Source organism: Heterocephalus glaber, unplaced genomic scaffold (assembly GCF_053883595.1).
Source record: "Heterocephalus glaber isolate CG9 unplaced genomic scaffold, H.glaber_assembly_v1.0 deba00001662, whole genome shotgun sequence".
Taxonomy (NCBI): Eukaryota; Metazoa; Chordata; class Mammalia; order Rodentia; family Bathyergidae; genus Heterocephalus; species Heterocephalus glaber.
In genome coordinates, this window is record NW_028258403.1 from 947,214 (window position 1) to 963,271 (window position 16,058).

The 16,058-nt window shown below is 34.4% G+C and overlaps 1 protein-coding gene across 1 annotated transcript; it reads left to right on the forward strand.

Annotated features, from left to right (window-relative positions):
* Nucleotides 1-6,490: 6,490 nt before the first annotated feature.
* On the forward strand, nucleotides 6,491-7,432 carry LOC101705002 (olfactory receptor 4K13-like). The gene has a single exon (XM_004865111.3). The coding sequence runs from the start codon at nucleotides 6,491-6,493 to the stop codon at nucleotides 7,430-7,432; it is 942 nt and encodes a 313-aa protein (XP_004865168.2).
* The last annotated feature ends 8,626 nt before the right edge of the window (nucleotides 7,433-16,058 follow it).

A 16,058-nucleotide genomic window follows, 5' to 3' on the forward strand; every position in this document is an offset into this window, starting at 1 on the left:
AGTTAATGACAATGACTGTACAACCTGTTGAAACCCGTTAGACACTATGAAATCATCTCTAGAAGGAAAATTCATCATATTCAATGTTCACATTAGGAAAACAGAACAAGCTCAAATAGACAACCTTATGAGTAATTTTAAGATCCTTGAGAAACAACAATAAACCATCCCCAAATGGACATTAATGAGGGAGAATATAAAGATCAGAGTAGAAATCAATGAAATTGAGACAAAAAATCAAAGAATCGAAGAGCTGGTTCATTGAAAGAATTAACAGAATAGATCAGACATAGCAAGATAAAGTGAGAAAAGACTCACAGATATGTAATTAGAAGTGAAATCACAACAGATACTGTGGAAATTCAGAAGATAGTAAGTACTTTGCAAATTAAATTCCAAAAAATTTGCAAATTTTAAAGAAATATACAGATTTCTGGACATATACAAATTACAAAAATTAACACAAGAAGACATAACTTGCTTAGCTGCCCAATAATAATGAAATTGACACAGTAATAAAGAATCTACCAACTAAAAGACCCAGGACCTGATGGATTCATGATTAAATTCTTTTTTTTTTTTTTTTTTTTGGTACCGGGGATCAAACTTGGGACCTTGCACTTGCGAGGCAGGCACCGGAACCACTGTGCTAAATCCCCAGCCCTCATGATTAAATTCTACAAAACCTTTAAAGGTGTTCTATCACATATACTCATCAATCTCTTCAAAGAAATTGAAAAGCATTGGGTGCTCTCAAACACATTTATGGCAGCCAGTATCAACCTGAACTCCAAACTGGCTAAAGATTCAATTAAAAAGAGAATTTTAGGCTAATCTACTTAATAAACATAGGTGCAAAAATCTTCAACAAGACATTAGCAAATAGAATGCAACACATTAATGAAATATCATACATCATGATCAAATAGGTTTTATCCAAGAGAAGTAAGAATGGTTCAACATATGTAAGTCAATAAATGTAATCACATAATCAGAAGCAAGGTAAAAATCATATGATCATATCAATAGATGCAGAAAAGGCTTTCAACTAAATCCAACACCTCTTCATAATAAAAACCCTGAAGAAAATAGTTATGAAAGGAGCATATCTGAATATGACCAAAGCTATATATGACAAACCTATAGCCAGGATAATACTAAATGGAGAAAAAAATAAAAGTTCCTAAAATCAGGAACAAGACAAGGATGTCCACATCACCTCTGCTATTCAACCATAGACCACTGTCCAAGAAGAACATAGGTGAAAAATCTTCAATGAGATGCGGGCAACAGAATCCACCAACACGTTTAAAAGATCATACACCATGATTAAGTTAGTTTATCCAAGATTGCAGTCACATAAATGAAAACAAAGATAAACATCCTCTCTTCATATCCATAGATGAAGAAACAATATTTTGACAAAATTCAACAACTCTTCATGCTTTTTTAAAAACCTGCAAAACTAAATATAGAACAATTCTATCAACACAATTAATGTTTAATATGACAAACCTATAACCTACATCATACTCAATGTGGAAAAACTGATAACACTTTCTCAAAACTCAGGAAAGAGCCAGGAAGGACCACTCTTGCCACTTGTGTTCAATATGGTACTTTAAATTTTAGTCAGACCAATTAAGCAAGACAAAGAATAATAGGGACAAAAAGAGGAATAATAAAGTCAAATTATTTCTGTTTGAAGATGTCATGTTTATATACTTAGAAGACCCTTAAAAATCTACCAGAATACATTTTGATTGAAGAAATTCAGTAAAGTGGAATGATGCAAAGTCAATATAAAAAAATCAGTAGCTTTTCAATACAATAGAAGTGTACATAGTGAAAGAGAAATCATGGAAACTGTTCATCTTACTATAGGCTTTTAGAAACCTATTTTGAATGGAATTGAGAAGGAAAAAGACCAATGGAAAATACAGAACACAGAAGAAAGAAATTGAAGACAAAACTAGAAAATAGAAATACATCCCTTGCTTACGGGTTGGCACAATTAATATTCTTAAAAATATCCCCATTACTGAAAGAGATCTATATATTCAATGCAATTTCATAAGATACTAATGACATTTTTTATATAAGTAAAAAAATCCTAAAATTCATATGAAAGTACAAAAGATCCAGAATAGTTGTCAGTCCTGTGCAAAACAGCTGTACTAGAGGACACAGTACACAATTTCAAAATATTCTACACAGCCATGGTAACAAAGACAGCACATAAACAAACAAAGACACATAAACCAATGGAAAAGACAGAGAACAGGAGAAATCCCACAGAACTACAACCATCTGATTGTTGACAAAGTGGTCATGAATAAATGTTACAGAAAAGACAGCCTTTTAACAAATGGGGCACACAAAACTGTAGATCCATATGAAGACATTGAAACTAGATCCCTTATATATTACCAAAAGAATTAAAGTCAGGGTACTATAGACATATTTACCTACTCATGTATATTTCATAGTTATTTACAATAGCCTAGATATGGAATCAGCCTACATGTCCATCTGCAAGTGAATAGATATTGAAAAAAGAGATGCATATATAATTGAAAGTTAATCAGACATAAAAAAGAATGAAATCATATCATTCAGAATGAAATGGGTGGAAGTGGAGACCATCATGTTAACTGAAATAAGCCAGACTTGAAAAGTTAAAATATCACATATTTTCTTTCATATGAGGAATCTAGAATGTACTTTTTAATTTAAAAAAAGATAATTTATATGAAAATAGAAGAAGACAATTAGAGAAGAGGAAGGTGATCAAAGAATACAGCAGAAAAGGAAAAGTGGGTGATGGAGGAAGTCAGTATATTTGTACATGTTAATATGACAAATCATAGCCACTATCCTGTATAATTAATGTGCACTAAAATTGTTTTAAAAGTTAAAGAAATGTTAGGAAACACTGTCACCCAGAATATTATGACATATGCAAATGTGCATCTCTATTTGAAGATGTAGCTCAAAGGGTTTCTAGGCAGCCTTTGATATAATAGAAATAGAGATAGATGACAGATAGATAGATAGATCTACAGATATTGATCTCAGTATTGATTGATAAGTTTTTCATGGTTTAAAGTCATTTATGTATAGTTATGTTTTGTTCATAATATTGTCCATAAATTGTAACTTGAAAAGCTTCAGAAAAAATACCATGTACATGCTGATCTACACAGTGAGACTGGCATTTAACTTAGATTTCTTTGTTTTTATCTTTCATGTATACATTTAGATGTAATTATTGTAGAATAGGGTACATGAATATTTACCATTGCTATTCTCTAAACATTTTTGTTATGAAAATTAATTTTCATATAATGGCATTTATATTTATTAATATCTATTTGTATCATATTAAAATAAAAAACTTTTTAAAAAATAGAATAGGGATATAATGTCACCCCTTTAGAATAGCTATTCTCAGAAAGACTAAAGCTAGCAAGTGCTGGTGAGAATGTGGAAAAAAGGAAACACTTGCACTGTTTGTAGAAATGTAAATTAGTGAAGCCATTGTAGAAAAGTTATCAAGAGTCTTCAAAAATCGAAAAGTAGAGTGCTGGGGATTTAGCTCAGTGACACCCTGCCTGCCTTGCAAGTGCAAGGTTGTAAGTTCCATCCCTGGAAAAAAAAATTGAAAAGTAGAACTACCAAATTATAAAGCACATCTTAATCCTTGTTATAAATTCAAGAGACAAAAATTCAGCATGTTGACTATTCATAGCAGCCAACAAAGAGGAAACAACCTATGTGACCATTAGCTGATGAATAGATAAAAAAACTGTAGTATATATACAATGGACTACTATGAAGCCATAAGAAATTATAATGTGCCATTGCAACAACATAGATGGAACTGTAGATCACTTATGTTCATTGAAGTAAGTGAAGCAAATAAAAACAGTACTGCATGAGCTTATATTTGGAATACAAAATATGTATCCCATGGATGTTGACAGTAGAATGGTGGTTACTAGATCTCAAGACAAACAGGAGTAAGGCAGAGATGGGAAAATGATGATCAATGGTCACTAAGATATAATTAAATAGGAGAAAGAAGCTCTGTGTACTATTGTAGTTCATTGACTATAGATAACATTAATGTATTATATATTTCTATAGATAATAATGCACTTTACATTTCTAAAAGCTATGAAAAAGGATTTAAAATTTTTCAAGACAAATAATGTAAATATGTGAGTAGGTAAATATATTTAATCCAATTTAATTATTAGGCAATGTTTATGTAGAAAATTATGATACTACAATCATAAACAATTTTTATCTTACATATCAGTTAAAATTAGTTAAAATAAAAAAAGTAACAGTACTTCTAACAGACTATACAAAAAGTTCCATCTTTGTATAATACTATAAAATCACCTAAGAAAACAAAGTTTTCTGAATGATCTTTTTTTAGCAAGTTAATGTCTCCATTATTACTTTTTCTAATTGTAAAGCACAGTGTAACATTGAGGAGTGAGATCCCCCCAAACTATAAGACAATTAAAAGTTAAAATTAAAAAACCCAAAATTTAAAAATCAACAATTTAAAACCTCTTAGGATCTCTTTCTACGCACCTCCCTCATGATATTCCTCTTTCTCCCCCTTTTCTGAATCTCTCCTCATGACCTTAGGGCACTTCCAGGTCTGTGACTAATGTTCCTCTTTCTCCTCATCTTTGTTCCTATTTTTCATAATGTCTTTCTATATGTTTACCCTGTTCTCCCTTTTCCAGTTATCCTATATTTCTAATTTACTTTTCTCTGGGATTTATCCTCTAGATACATGTCCACAGAAAAATAACATTCCTTCAATTTTTTCTTTCTTTACTACAGACTCTAATAGGAAAAAATTGTCTTAAATGATATTTTGCTCTCTTTAGAAATTTTACTTGCTTTTCTTGATGTTTTGTTCCACCACTGGATGAACTGGGGATAACCTAATGGAAGTGTATTTGGCCATCAGTTGTATTTATTTTGTAAAATTAAAGTCTTATTATTTTAATTTTAATGTGCCTCAGTAATCCTATGCTTTGTTTTAATGTATAAGAGAAACTAAAATGGGAAGATTTTATGATTATATATTTTATCCTACATAAAGTCTTAATGAAAAATAGAAACACATGAACCACATTTTGGGAAAAATGAATAACTATCAATACAAGATCACAATAAGTTACTCCTTTCTTTTATTTGAAAGTACATTTCCCTAGAGAAACTGGAATGTGAGACAAAATGAAGGCCTGTTACTTAAGCACCGTATTTCCTGAAAAATATTTTCTGTTGATAATATACTTTTTCTATATATAATTCTTCTGAATCAATAAATGTGCAGATACAAAAAATGTGCAGATACAAAAGTGGTATAATCTCACTTTTCAAATTCTTATTGAGCATCAATTTCTTCTAAACATTTGTGTCAAATTATATTAAGGTTTCTAATAACTTCTCAGGGATTCTTATTTTCATTATGCCTAATAAACGTATGTTACTATCACTACCATTGATAAAACGTCAAATTAAAAACTTTAACATGACCCAGTGGGGCTATAGCTGCCACATGTTTTGATTATTTCCTACTGATAATGTTCTTGTCATTTCTCTGCTTCTAATTGACATTCCATTAATTCCCATCAGAAATACCCTACAAGCTTCATTGAGTTATAAAACACCAGGGCACATTCTCCTTTGCAACAGAAATTTAAAAAGCAGATTTCAGATTGCACGGTGTTCCAACATAACAACACATATTTCAGGAAAAGTGTAATGATCAGTTTATTTCCATTTCATCGATAAAATAATCACTCATTTGAGAGGAACACAGAACTCCAAGTAAAATGAAAATTTTTTCATCCTTCACGTTGTAAAGAATTAGAAAATAAAAGTCATGTTTGTCTCAGCTATCTGCTGTTTAGAGATTCATGAAAACTAAATAATGCTGCAGAAACAGAGTAAGTACTTGTAAACCGTCCTTCAAATAAACTTCCTGCAACATTAGATGTCTCATAATATTTTAGAGACTAAACCCTTTAATTCCACAATTATAAAAAGTTGAAGTACCTTCTAGAGATTCATTATCTGGATTTCTACTTGATCACAATGCAAAGGAATATTTTTATTCATAAAAGAAACCAAAGGTGAAGTGAATTAAAAAATCAGAATAATGCAGAAAGTGTAGGCTGAGTTTCAATACAAACATACATTAACCTAGAGGCATATTTGATGTAAGTAGCTCCATATTCACCAAAACTTCTCTTGTTTTTGTTTCCAGTGAATTATCTTCAAATACAAAATATGAAAGAATTTCAACAGTCACAATTCAAACAGGATATGTCAAAATTAATGACCTGTATAAATAATGGCAAGCAGTGCTAAGCTATGGATGAGGTGCATCATTTACCGAAATTTCCTGTTTTCCTCTCTTTTAAATAACTTCTGACAAACTTATGTGAGTGGAGAGATGGACATCTTAAATAAAAACTCTACTATTTCTGAGTTCATCTTGCTGGGACTTTCAAGTTCTCATGAAATTCAAATTTTCCTTTTTGCTATTTTCTTTTTTCTCTATGCAGCCGTCATAGTGGAAAACCTCCTCATTGTGCTATCTGTGGTATTTGATCACCACCTTCACTCTCCCATGTATTTCTTTCTGGCGAATTTATCATTTTTTGACTTATGTTTTTCCTCTTCAGCAACTCCTAAGCTGATTGCAGATTTCCTTAGAAAACGCAAGACCATCTCACTGTGGGGCTGCATGGTCCAGATGTTTTTTATGCACTTCTTTGGGGGTGGCGAGATGTCTCTCCTGATAGCCATGGCCATCGACAGGTATGTTGCCATTTGCAAACCCTTACACTACAAAACCATCATGACCCACAGGATGCTCACTGTGTTCCTCCTGCTTTCATGGGCGGTTGGCCTCATACATACCACAAGCCAGATGGCTTTCACAGTGGGCTTGCCTTTCTGTGGTCCCAATGTTGTAGACAGCATTTTCTGTGACCTCCCCCTGGTCATCAAGCTTGCCTGCACTGACACCTACGTCCTGGAGCTCTTGGTGATTGCAGATAGTGGGCTCCTGTCCCTGGTCTGCTTCATTCTCTTGCTCATATCCTACACCATCATGTTGGTCACCCTGTGGCACCACTCCTTCAGCGCGTCCTCCAAGGCCCTGTCCACACTGACTGCTCACATCACTGTAGTTACTCTCTTCTTCGGCCCTGCAATCTTCATCTATGTTTTCCCATTCAACAGTTATTCTGTAGACAAGTTTCTTTCTGTATTTTACACTATAATCACTCCCTTCCTCAATCCAATTATTTACACTCTGAGAAATCAGGAAATGAAGGCAGCCATGAAGAGACTGAGGAGTCATCAAATTGGTTCCTGGGTGGCCCCTTAATATTGTTTGCAATTTCTGACTTCTTGTGTTACTTCTGCTGTTTGGGGTTTTGAGCCTTGAATATCTATTCAAATCACTAAAAGCAAAACATTAAATAATTTCATTTTTGTTCTCTCTAAATTCTTGGAATTATTAGCATAGGTTAAACTAAGAATTTTATGGAAAATGTTTACTACACAGATATAATTCATGAAAAACCAAGTACTATCCATCTTTTTTCTTAGACTATTTAAAATGTTTTTTTAAAAATTTAATAATATTATGAGTAAGCTATAAAATATGAAACTTTAATAACTCAAAAATTGTGTTTATTACAGATTTTTTATTTCTAAAGTTAGTGTTAGTAAAAATGTTTACCACTATATGTCATTTATGAGTCTTCTCAGTAGGACTAGGAATTGAATTAAGATTTATAAAACAATTTTTAAAATCTGTGTCCTTAATAGTTTAATAATCATCCTTAGTAGAGTGTAAAATTAGGTTTGGAAATAAGCAGTTTAAAGAGATATTTTATTTTATTTATTACTGGTTTTTGGGTTGGACTGGGGTTTGTGTCCAGAGCATTGACACAGAACTACATCCCTGTCCACTTTTTATTTTGAGACAGGGTCATACTAGGTTGCTAAATTGCCCAGGTTGAGCTGGAACCTGTGATACTCCTGCCTCAACCTCCCAGAGTGATGAAATTACAGATTTTCATCACAACCCCAGGCTTCACACAGTTTTTCAGGTACACAAATCAATTTCTAGAATTCAAACTCCATTGAAATTTTTAAAAACTAAAACCATATCTGCATTACTCTGTCTTCCTGTACCAAATACCAGGGATGGGTAATGTTCCTTGTAGTGAATTAAATTTTTCAAGAAATGATCTTTTCTATATTTACTAAATAGTTAACATTTTTTTCAAGTCATACAGTATTTTAATGTGACATGTCTAATCCCTATTCCAGAGACAATAACTACACTAGCATAGGGGAAGTTATCTATTGTAGGCTTTAATTTCTCAGAAAACTACTCTAAAGGGAAGACCTTCAAACCAAGGCATTAGTAGCAGAAAAATAACAGAATTAGACAGTTAAGAAGAAAAGCTTTCCTGAGAGGGGAAGTTCATCTATACAGATATTATGGAATGCAAAAGAGCTTGTAGCTATTGAAGAAAGAGTTCTATAAAGGATATTGCTGAATTAAAGGCAGCAAGTGTAACTTGAAATTTTATTGAAAGAAAGGGATAAATCTCCATACATTTATGGCAACAGGACCTGCAAGCCTACTGAATTATTCTTCATCAAAAATGTAAAGGATTTCCCCCTTCTGTCTCTCTTACACTGAAGCGTTCTTTCTCTCAATAAATTTTTTTCTACTCAAAAAAATATAAAGTATTTTGTCAATTGAAGGGATTAGAAGGGAAAAAAAATCTTAAAGTTGTCACAGTACTGTTACCAGAAGTAGGAAATAAATTGCAACCAAACTTAAAATATAGAGAATAGCTAGTGCTTTCACTTGCCATCAGCTTATTAAATCATACTAATAACGAGTTTAATGTAATTCTACAATGAGGAAATACAAAATCTAAAAGTGATGCAACAATTTACCAGATCATCTCCTGGGGTTATGTCTTGTTCTTGGAAATTCAAACTAATGTCTTCCCTTTTTAGCTCCTTCTTTCTTTTCCAGTATTTTTGACCCACTTAAATTTAGCCCTATATCATGTCTTAAATTTTTCATCTTTTTTTTCAGAAAGTTTTGTGTGTTGCATGCTTATCCACCAGAGTTTTTAGTTAAGTCCCTGCACAAAATTTGTGCATATACTGATTAGTTTGTGGTTATAAGAACATTTTTCATAGCTTACAAACATTTCTTCAAATTGTAATATAACCTTACAATGTGGCATATATGTATAACTGTCTGTCTTCATTAGAGAAAGCTTTGATTTCATTGTTAAACTAAATCTGAATGAATGTTAATGGCTAGATTGGGTGTTGCATTTTAAATAAAGAAGAAAGAAAAAGAAAAACATCTGAGGTTCAATCAGTCAAAGTGAGAAATCTGCTAGCAATATCGCTTGTAGATACCAAAGTGAAATAACATAAAATTAGCTTTTTACTGGATGATATTCAAGTGTTTGATCTGATGATATTTATTTTAATAAAAACTCAGGTGAAGAAAATGGGAAGTATTGACTCATTTTATTATTGTTTAAAATTTTGTCTTGATATTAGTTTAGTTATCCATTTAAAAAAAATTTCTCACATTGAGTACTTATTTTAATTCAGAAAACATTACAAAATCCTAAGTGAAATAAATGATTAATTTAATCATGTGCTTTTTATTTTGCTCCTCCACTCTATATGTATTTTCTGGACTGGAATCTTACAATCATTTAGTCAGTAATATGCACATGACAATGTAAATATTCTTGGTATGTGAGGATCTACAGACTACTGCTGACTTTTTAAACCCACTGGCACTTTTCTACCAACATCTAAAATAGATTTTTCTCATTTTATTAAATTGAGCAGCATATGAAAATAAGTTCGTTGTGCACTGATCTATTTGGTAGATCCTGTGCAAATATAGGTATCAGACACCATCATATATATTCACATGTATCACCTCATTTTTATTCTTCAACAACCTCATACAATTGACATTTCCAGGAATCACAGATATATAAAATGAGAGGCCATTACAAATAACATATGCATTTATTTTTTATTTTTCTTTTAAATTCTTTTATTGGTAAATTTTAGGTATACAACACAATTACATTTCTCATTGGAAATGTGTACCTTTACATAATGCATCTTGGTTCTTATTTTTTCCCCATTCCTAGCCCTCTCTTCACCCCCTCCACCCTTCTCTATTTACAAAGACTTTATTTCCATTTTTTCCATTTCTCAGCATTTTTCCTTTCCTTTCTTTCCTTTCCCCTGCCCCTCCCACTACCCCTACACCTTTGGACCTTTTCTTCCTGTTTTATGCATTATCAATTATTCATTCTAATGATTGGTACATTTTAGGTATACAACATAATGACATTCATCATTGGAAATTTGCACCTTTACATAGTCTCTCTTGGTTCTTATTTTTCACCCTTGCCCAGCCCTCCCTTCAACCCCTCCATTCCTCATTATATACAAAGATTTTGTTCCTATTTTTCCATTTTCTCATATTAATCCCATTCCCGTCTATCCTTTCCACTAGCCCTCCCACTTCCTTCCCCTTTGCCCCTTTTCTTCCTATTTCACATTACCTATTATACATTTAGTCCTTATTTACACTTTCAGTTTCTCACACCAGAGAAACTATTTGGTATTTATACATGAGTGTCCTATTTATTTCACTTAAGAGTATCGCCTCAGTGTGCATCCATTTAGCTATAAATGTCTCTAACTTCTCATTTTTTATGGCTGAGTAGTACTCCATTTTATTAAAAAACCATATTTTATGATCCAGTATCCAGTTGATGGGCATTTGGGCTGTTTCCAAGTTTTAGCTATCACAAACTGTGCTGCTATGAACATGGGTGCACATATATCACTGTGGTATGATTCTTTTAATTCTTTGGGGAAGATCCTCAGCAGTGGAATAGAGGGGTCAAATGGGATTTCCAGTCCTAGTTCTTTGAGGTATCTCCATACTGAGTTCTACAGTGGTTTCTACCAGTCTACACTCCCATCAGCAGTGTAGCAGGGTTCCTCTTTCCCCACAGCCCCACCAGCATTTGTTATTAGTTGATTTCATGACAGGAGCCATTCTTTCTGGAGTGAGGTGGAATCTCAGCATTGCTGTTATTTGCATCTCTCAAATGACCAGTGATGTTGAACATTTTTTCATGTATTTATTTGATATTTCTACTTCTTTGTCTGAGAAATGTCTGTCCATTTCAGATGCCCATTTTCGGATTGGATCTTTAAATTTGAGAGGTCTAATCTTTTTAAATTCTTTATAGATTCGAGATAGCAGACCTTTGCCTGAGGAAAAACAGAAGATATTTTCCCACATTGTGGGTTTTCTCTTCACACTGCTGGTGGTTTCTCTTGCTGTGCAGAAGCTTTTTAATAAGAAGAGATCCCACTTGTTGATTGTTTGTGCTAGTTCATGGGCAACTGAGGTTTTGTTCATAAAATCTTTTCCTACACCGATGTCTTCAAGGGTTCTACCTAACCTCTGTTCCAGCTGGTTCAGAGTTTTTATTTTAATGTTTAGACCTTTAATCCATTTTGATTTTAGTTTAGTGCATGGTGAGAGATATAGGTCTAGTTTTAATCTTTGGCAAGTTGAAACCCAATTTTTCCAGCACCATTTTTAAAGAGGCTATCTTTCCTCCAGTGAGGGTGTTTGGCTCCTTTACCAAAGATGAGGTGGCTGAGTGTGTCTGGCATTGTTTCTGCATCTTTTAATATGTTCCACTGGTCCTCAGGTCTGTTTCTTTGTTAGTAGCATGCTGTTATTATCACAGTAGCTCTGTAGTGGAGTTGCAGGTTGGGGATTGTGATAAACCCTGCCATGTCTCTGTTACCTAGAATTGCTTTTGCTATTCTGCATCTCTTCTTGTTCCAAATGAATTTTTGGATTGTTTTCTCAAGGTCTGTGAATGCTGCTGGCATCTCAATTGCAATTGCGTTGAATTTATATAGCAGTTTTGTAAGTATAGCCATTTTCATTATATTAATCCTTCCTACTCAGGAGCAGGGGATGTCCGTCCATTTTCTAATATCAACTTCAATATCTCTTTTCAGAGTGCTATAATTTTCAAAGAGGTCTTTGATTTCTTTTGTTAGGTTTATTCCTAGGTATTTCAGTTTTTTGGATGCTATTGTGAAAGGAATTATTTGCTCTCTTTCTCAGTGAGTCTGTCATTGGTGTAGAGGAAAGCTATTGATTTTTGTGTGTTGACCTTGTAACCAGCTACTTGACTGAATTTGGTTATTAAGTCTAGAAGTCTTTTGGTGGAATTCTTGGGGTTTTCTATATACAGTACCATGTCATCTGCAAAGAATGACAATTTGACTTCTTCATTTCCTATCTTTATTCCTTTTATTTCTTTCTCTTGTCTAATTGCCATGCCTAATATTTCCAAAACTATATTGAACAAGAGTGGTGATAGTGGACATCCTTGTCTAGTTCTTGATTTTAGTGTGAAGCATTTCAGTTTTTGACCATTTAGTATGATATTGGCTGTTGATTTTTCATAGACGGCTTCTATCAGTTTCAGGTAGAGACCATCTATTCCAATTTTTGTAGGGTTTTTAATCATAAATGCATGTTGATTTTGTCAAATGCTTTATCTGCATCTATAGAGATAATCATATGGTTTTTGTCCTTGGCTCTGTTGATATAGTATATTGCATTGATTGATTTGCATATGTTGAACCATCCCTACATCCCTGGGATGAATCCCACTTGATCAGGGTGTGTGATCTTCTTGATGATCTTCTGCATTCTATTTGCCATTATCTTATTAAGGATTTTTGCATCTATGTTCATTAGTGAGATTGGCCTATAGTTCTTCTTTTTGGTTGGGTCTTTTTCTGCTTTGGGGATCAAGGTGATGCTTGCTTCCAGGAATGAATTTGGGAGTGTTGCTTCCCTTTCAATTTCACTGAAGAGTTTAAACAGTAGTGGCAGCAGTTCCTCTCTAAATGTCTTGTGGAATTCAGCAGTGAAGCCATCAGGGTCCGGGCTTTTCTTAGTTGGTAAGTTTCTAATTACATTTTCAATTTCATTGGTTGATATTGGGTTGTTTAGAATTTTTAGGTGTTCTTCATTCAAATTTGGTAATTCATATGTATCTAGGAATCTGTCCATTTCTTCTGTGTTTTCTATCTTATTGGCCTATAGGTTCTGGAAGTAGGTATTGATGATCATCTGGATTTCTGCTGGATCTGTTGTAATTTCACCCTTTTCATTCCTAATTGCATGGATTTGGGCCTTTTCTTTCCTTTTTCTGACAAGGTTGGCTAACGGTTTGTCAATTTTGTTGATTCTTTTGAAGAACCAACTCTTGGCTTCATTGATTTTTTGTATCGTTCTCTCATTCTCCACTGCATTGATTTCTCCTCTGATCTTCATAATTTCCTCCCTTGTATGAGCTTTGGGTTTGTCCTGCTCTTCTTTTTCTAGAAGCTTGAGGTTCAGTATCAGGTAGTTTAATTGGGCTCATTCTGTTTTCCTAATATGCCTATTCACTGCTATGAATTTCCCTTGTAAGACTGCTTTCATTGTGTCCCATAATTCTGATAAGTTGTATTGTCATTGTCATTTAATTGAAGGAACTATCTGATTTCTTCTTTAATTTCCTCTATGACCCACTGGTTATTCAGAAGTGTGTTGTTCAATTTCCATGTGTTTATGAAATTTTTTGAGTTTCTTTTGCTATGGCTCTCCAATTTCATTGCACTATGGTCTGATAATATACAGGGGATAACTTTAATTCCTTTTCAGTCACTTAAACATGTTGTATGTGTGTGTATGTGGTCTATTTTGGAGAATGACCCATGTGCAGCTGAGAAGAATGTGTATTCTGATTTTGTGCAGTGGAAGACTGTGTAAACATCTGTTGAGTTCTTTTGTTCAAGAGTTCAATTGAGTTCTAGCATTTCATTACTTATTTTTTGTCTAGTTGATCTATCTATTCATGACAGCAGGGTATTGAGGTCCCCCACTACAATTGTATTAGCGCATATATGACTTTTCATATCTGTTAGTATTTGTTTTATATAGTTGGGTGCACTAGTGTTTGGTGCATAGATATTTATGATTGTCATCTCTTCCTCTTGGATTCTTCCCTTTACAAGGATGTAGTGTCCTTCTTCATCTCTCTTAATCAGTGTTGGTTTGAAATCTACTTGATCTGCAAAGAGGATAGCTACTCCTGCTTTTTTTCGGGTTCCTGTCACATGGAGTATTGTTTTCCACCCTTTAACTTTCAGTCTATGAGTTTCCTTTTGAATGAAGTGTGTTTCTTGTATGCAGCATATTGTTGGGTTTTGCTTCTTGACCCATTCTGCCAGTCTGTTTCTTTTGATTGGTGAACTGAGACCATTAACGTTGATGGTTATAACTGAAACATCTTGACTTATCATTGCCATGACTTTTTCTTTTTGTTGGGTTCTCCCCCTTTACATTTACTTTCTTGTCATGCCAGATGGGTTCATTCTGCTTTGCTTCCTGGGGTTGTGATCCTCAATGTCTGTTCCTAGGATATTGTGTAAAATTCTTTGGAGTGCTGGTTTGGTATTCATGAAGTTCCTAAGGTGCTCTTTGTCATGAAAGTATCTTTTTTCTCCATCAATTTTGAAAGATAGTTTTGTAGGATATATCAATCTGGGTTGGAAGCTGTTTTCTTTTAGGGCTTGGAATATGTCACTCCAGGCTCTTCTTGCCTTGATGGTTTGTTTTGAAAAGTCTGCTGTGATTCTGATGGGCTTTCCTTTGTATGTGATTTGTTTCTTTTCTCTAACTGCTTGTAGAACTTTGTTTTTCTGTTGAGTTTCTGAAATCTTAACAATTATATGCCTATGTGTAGATTTTTTTTGATCAAGGCTATTTGGAGTCCTATATGGCTCACTTCTCTGTATGTCAAGTTCTTTTCCCTGCTTGGGAAGTTTTCTGCCATTACTTCTGTGAAGAGTTTTTTTTATGTCATCTGCACTCTCTCCTGTTTCTTCATTGAGCCCAATCAGTCTTATGTTATTCTTCTTTGCATCATCTAGCAGCTGCTGGATTGACTTTCTCATGTTCCCTTATAATTTTGAAACAATTTTTCTTTTCCTGGTCACTAATTGCCATTTTATCTTCTATATCTGAAATTCTGTCCTCACTTTGGCTCATTCTGCTGTGTAGACTTTCAATGGAATTTTTCATCTCCTGGAAATCTATTTGCATCTGTTTTATGGATTCCATTTGTTTCCTATGTTGGGATTCCATCATGTTCCTCTGCTCCTTTCTAGATTTATTAATCATGTCTTGCACTAGGAGCACACTTTCTCCTGTTATCTGAGAAATTATTTCTGATTTCCTTTTTTCTAGATCCCCTTTTGTTGCCAGTTCAGTGGGTCCAGGTTGTTGAGTATCAGAGTGCTGCATCTCACCTCCCTTTGGGGTTGCTTTAGGTGATCTGGAAGTCTGGTTTTGAGATTTATTTACATGTTTTCTCATTTTCACTGGGGGCCGGGGGGGCAGTGGGTGCTCTTGGCATCCACGCAGCTCACCTCCCCTCAGCTGGGAGAGGTGGGCCAGGAGCCAGGAGTGGCGGGATGTTTGACAGCCTGGAAGCCCCTTCCTCTGGACCAGGAGTAGTGGGATGGCAGCTCAGAAGCCCCTACCTCTGGGCCGAGAGTGGTGGGATAGACGGCAGCCCAAGAGCCCTTTTCTCTGAACCAGGAGCAGTGAACTGGTGGCCCAGAAGCCCGCTACCTCTGGGCAGGAATTCTTTAAATGCTGAGAACTTGATTAGCTCCAGTCCAGTGGTCTGGTGGTCCAGTGTCCTCTGTGTCTTTGTAGTGTGGAACCAGTTGGCTGTATAGAGAAGAGGCCAAAGGAGCGGGGTTGGGGTTGGGGTCCAGTGGATTACTGCCGGGGCAGGGGCTGATTCGGTGTTTTCAGCATGACTGGTGAC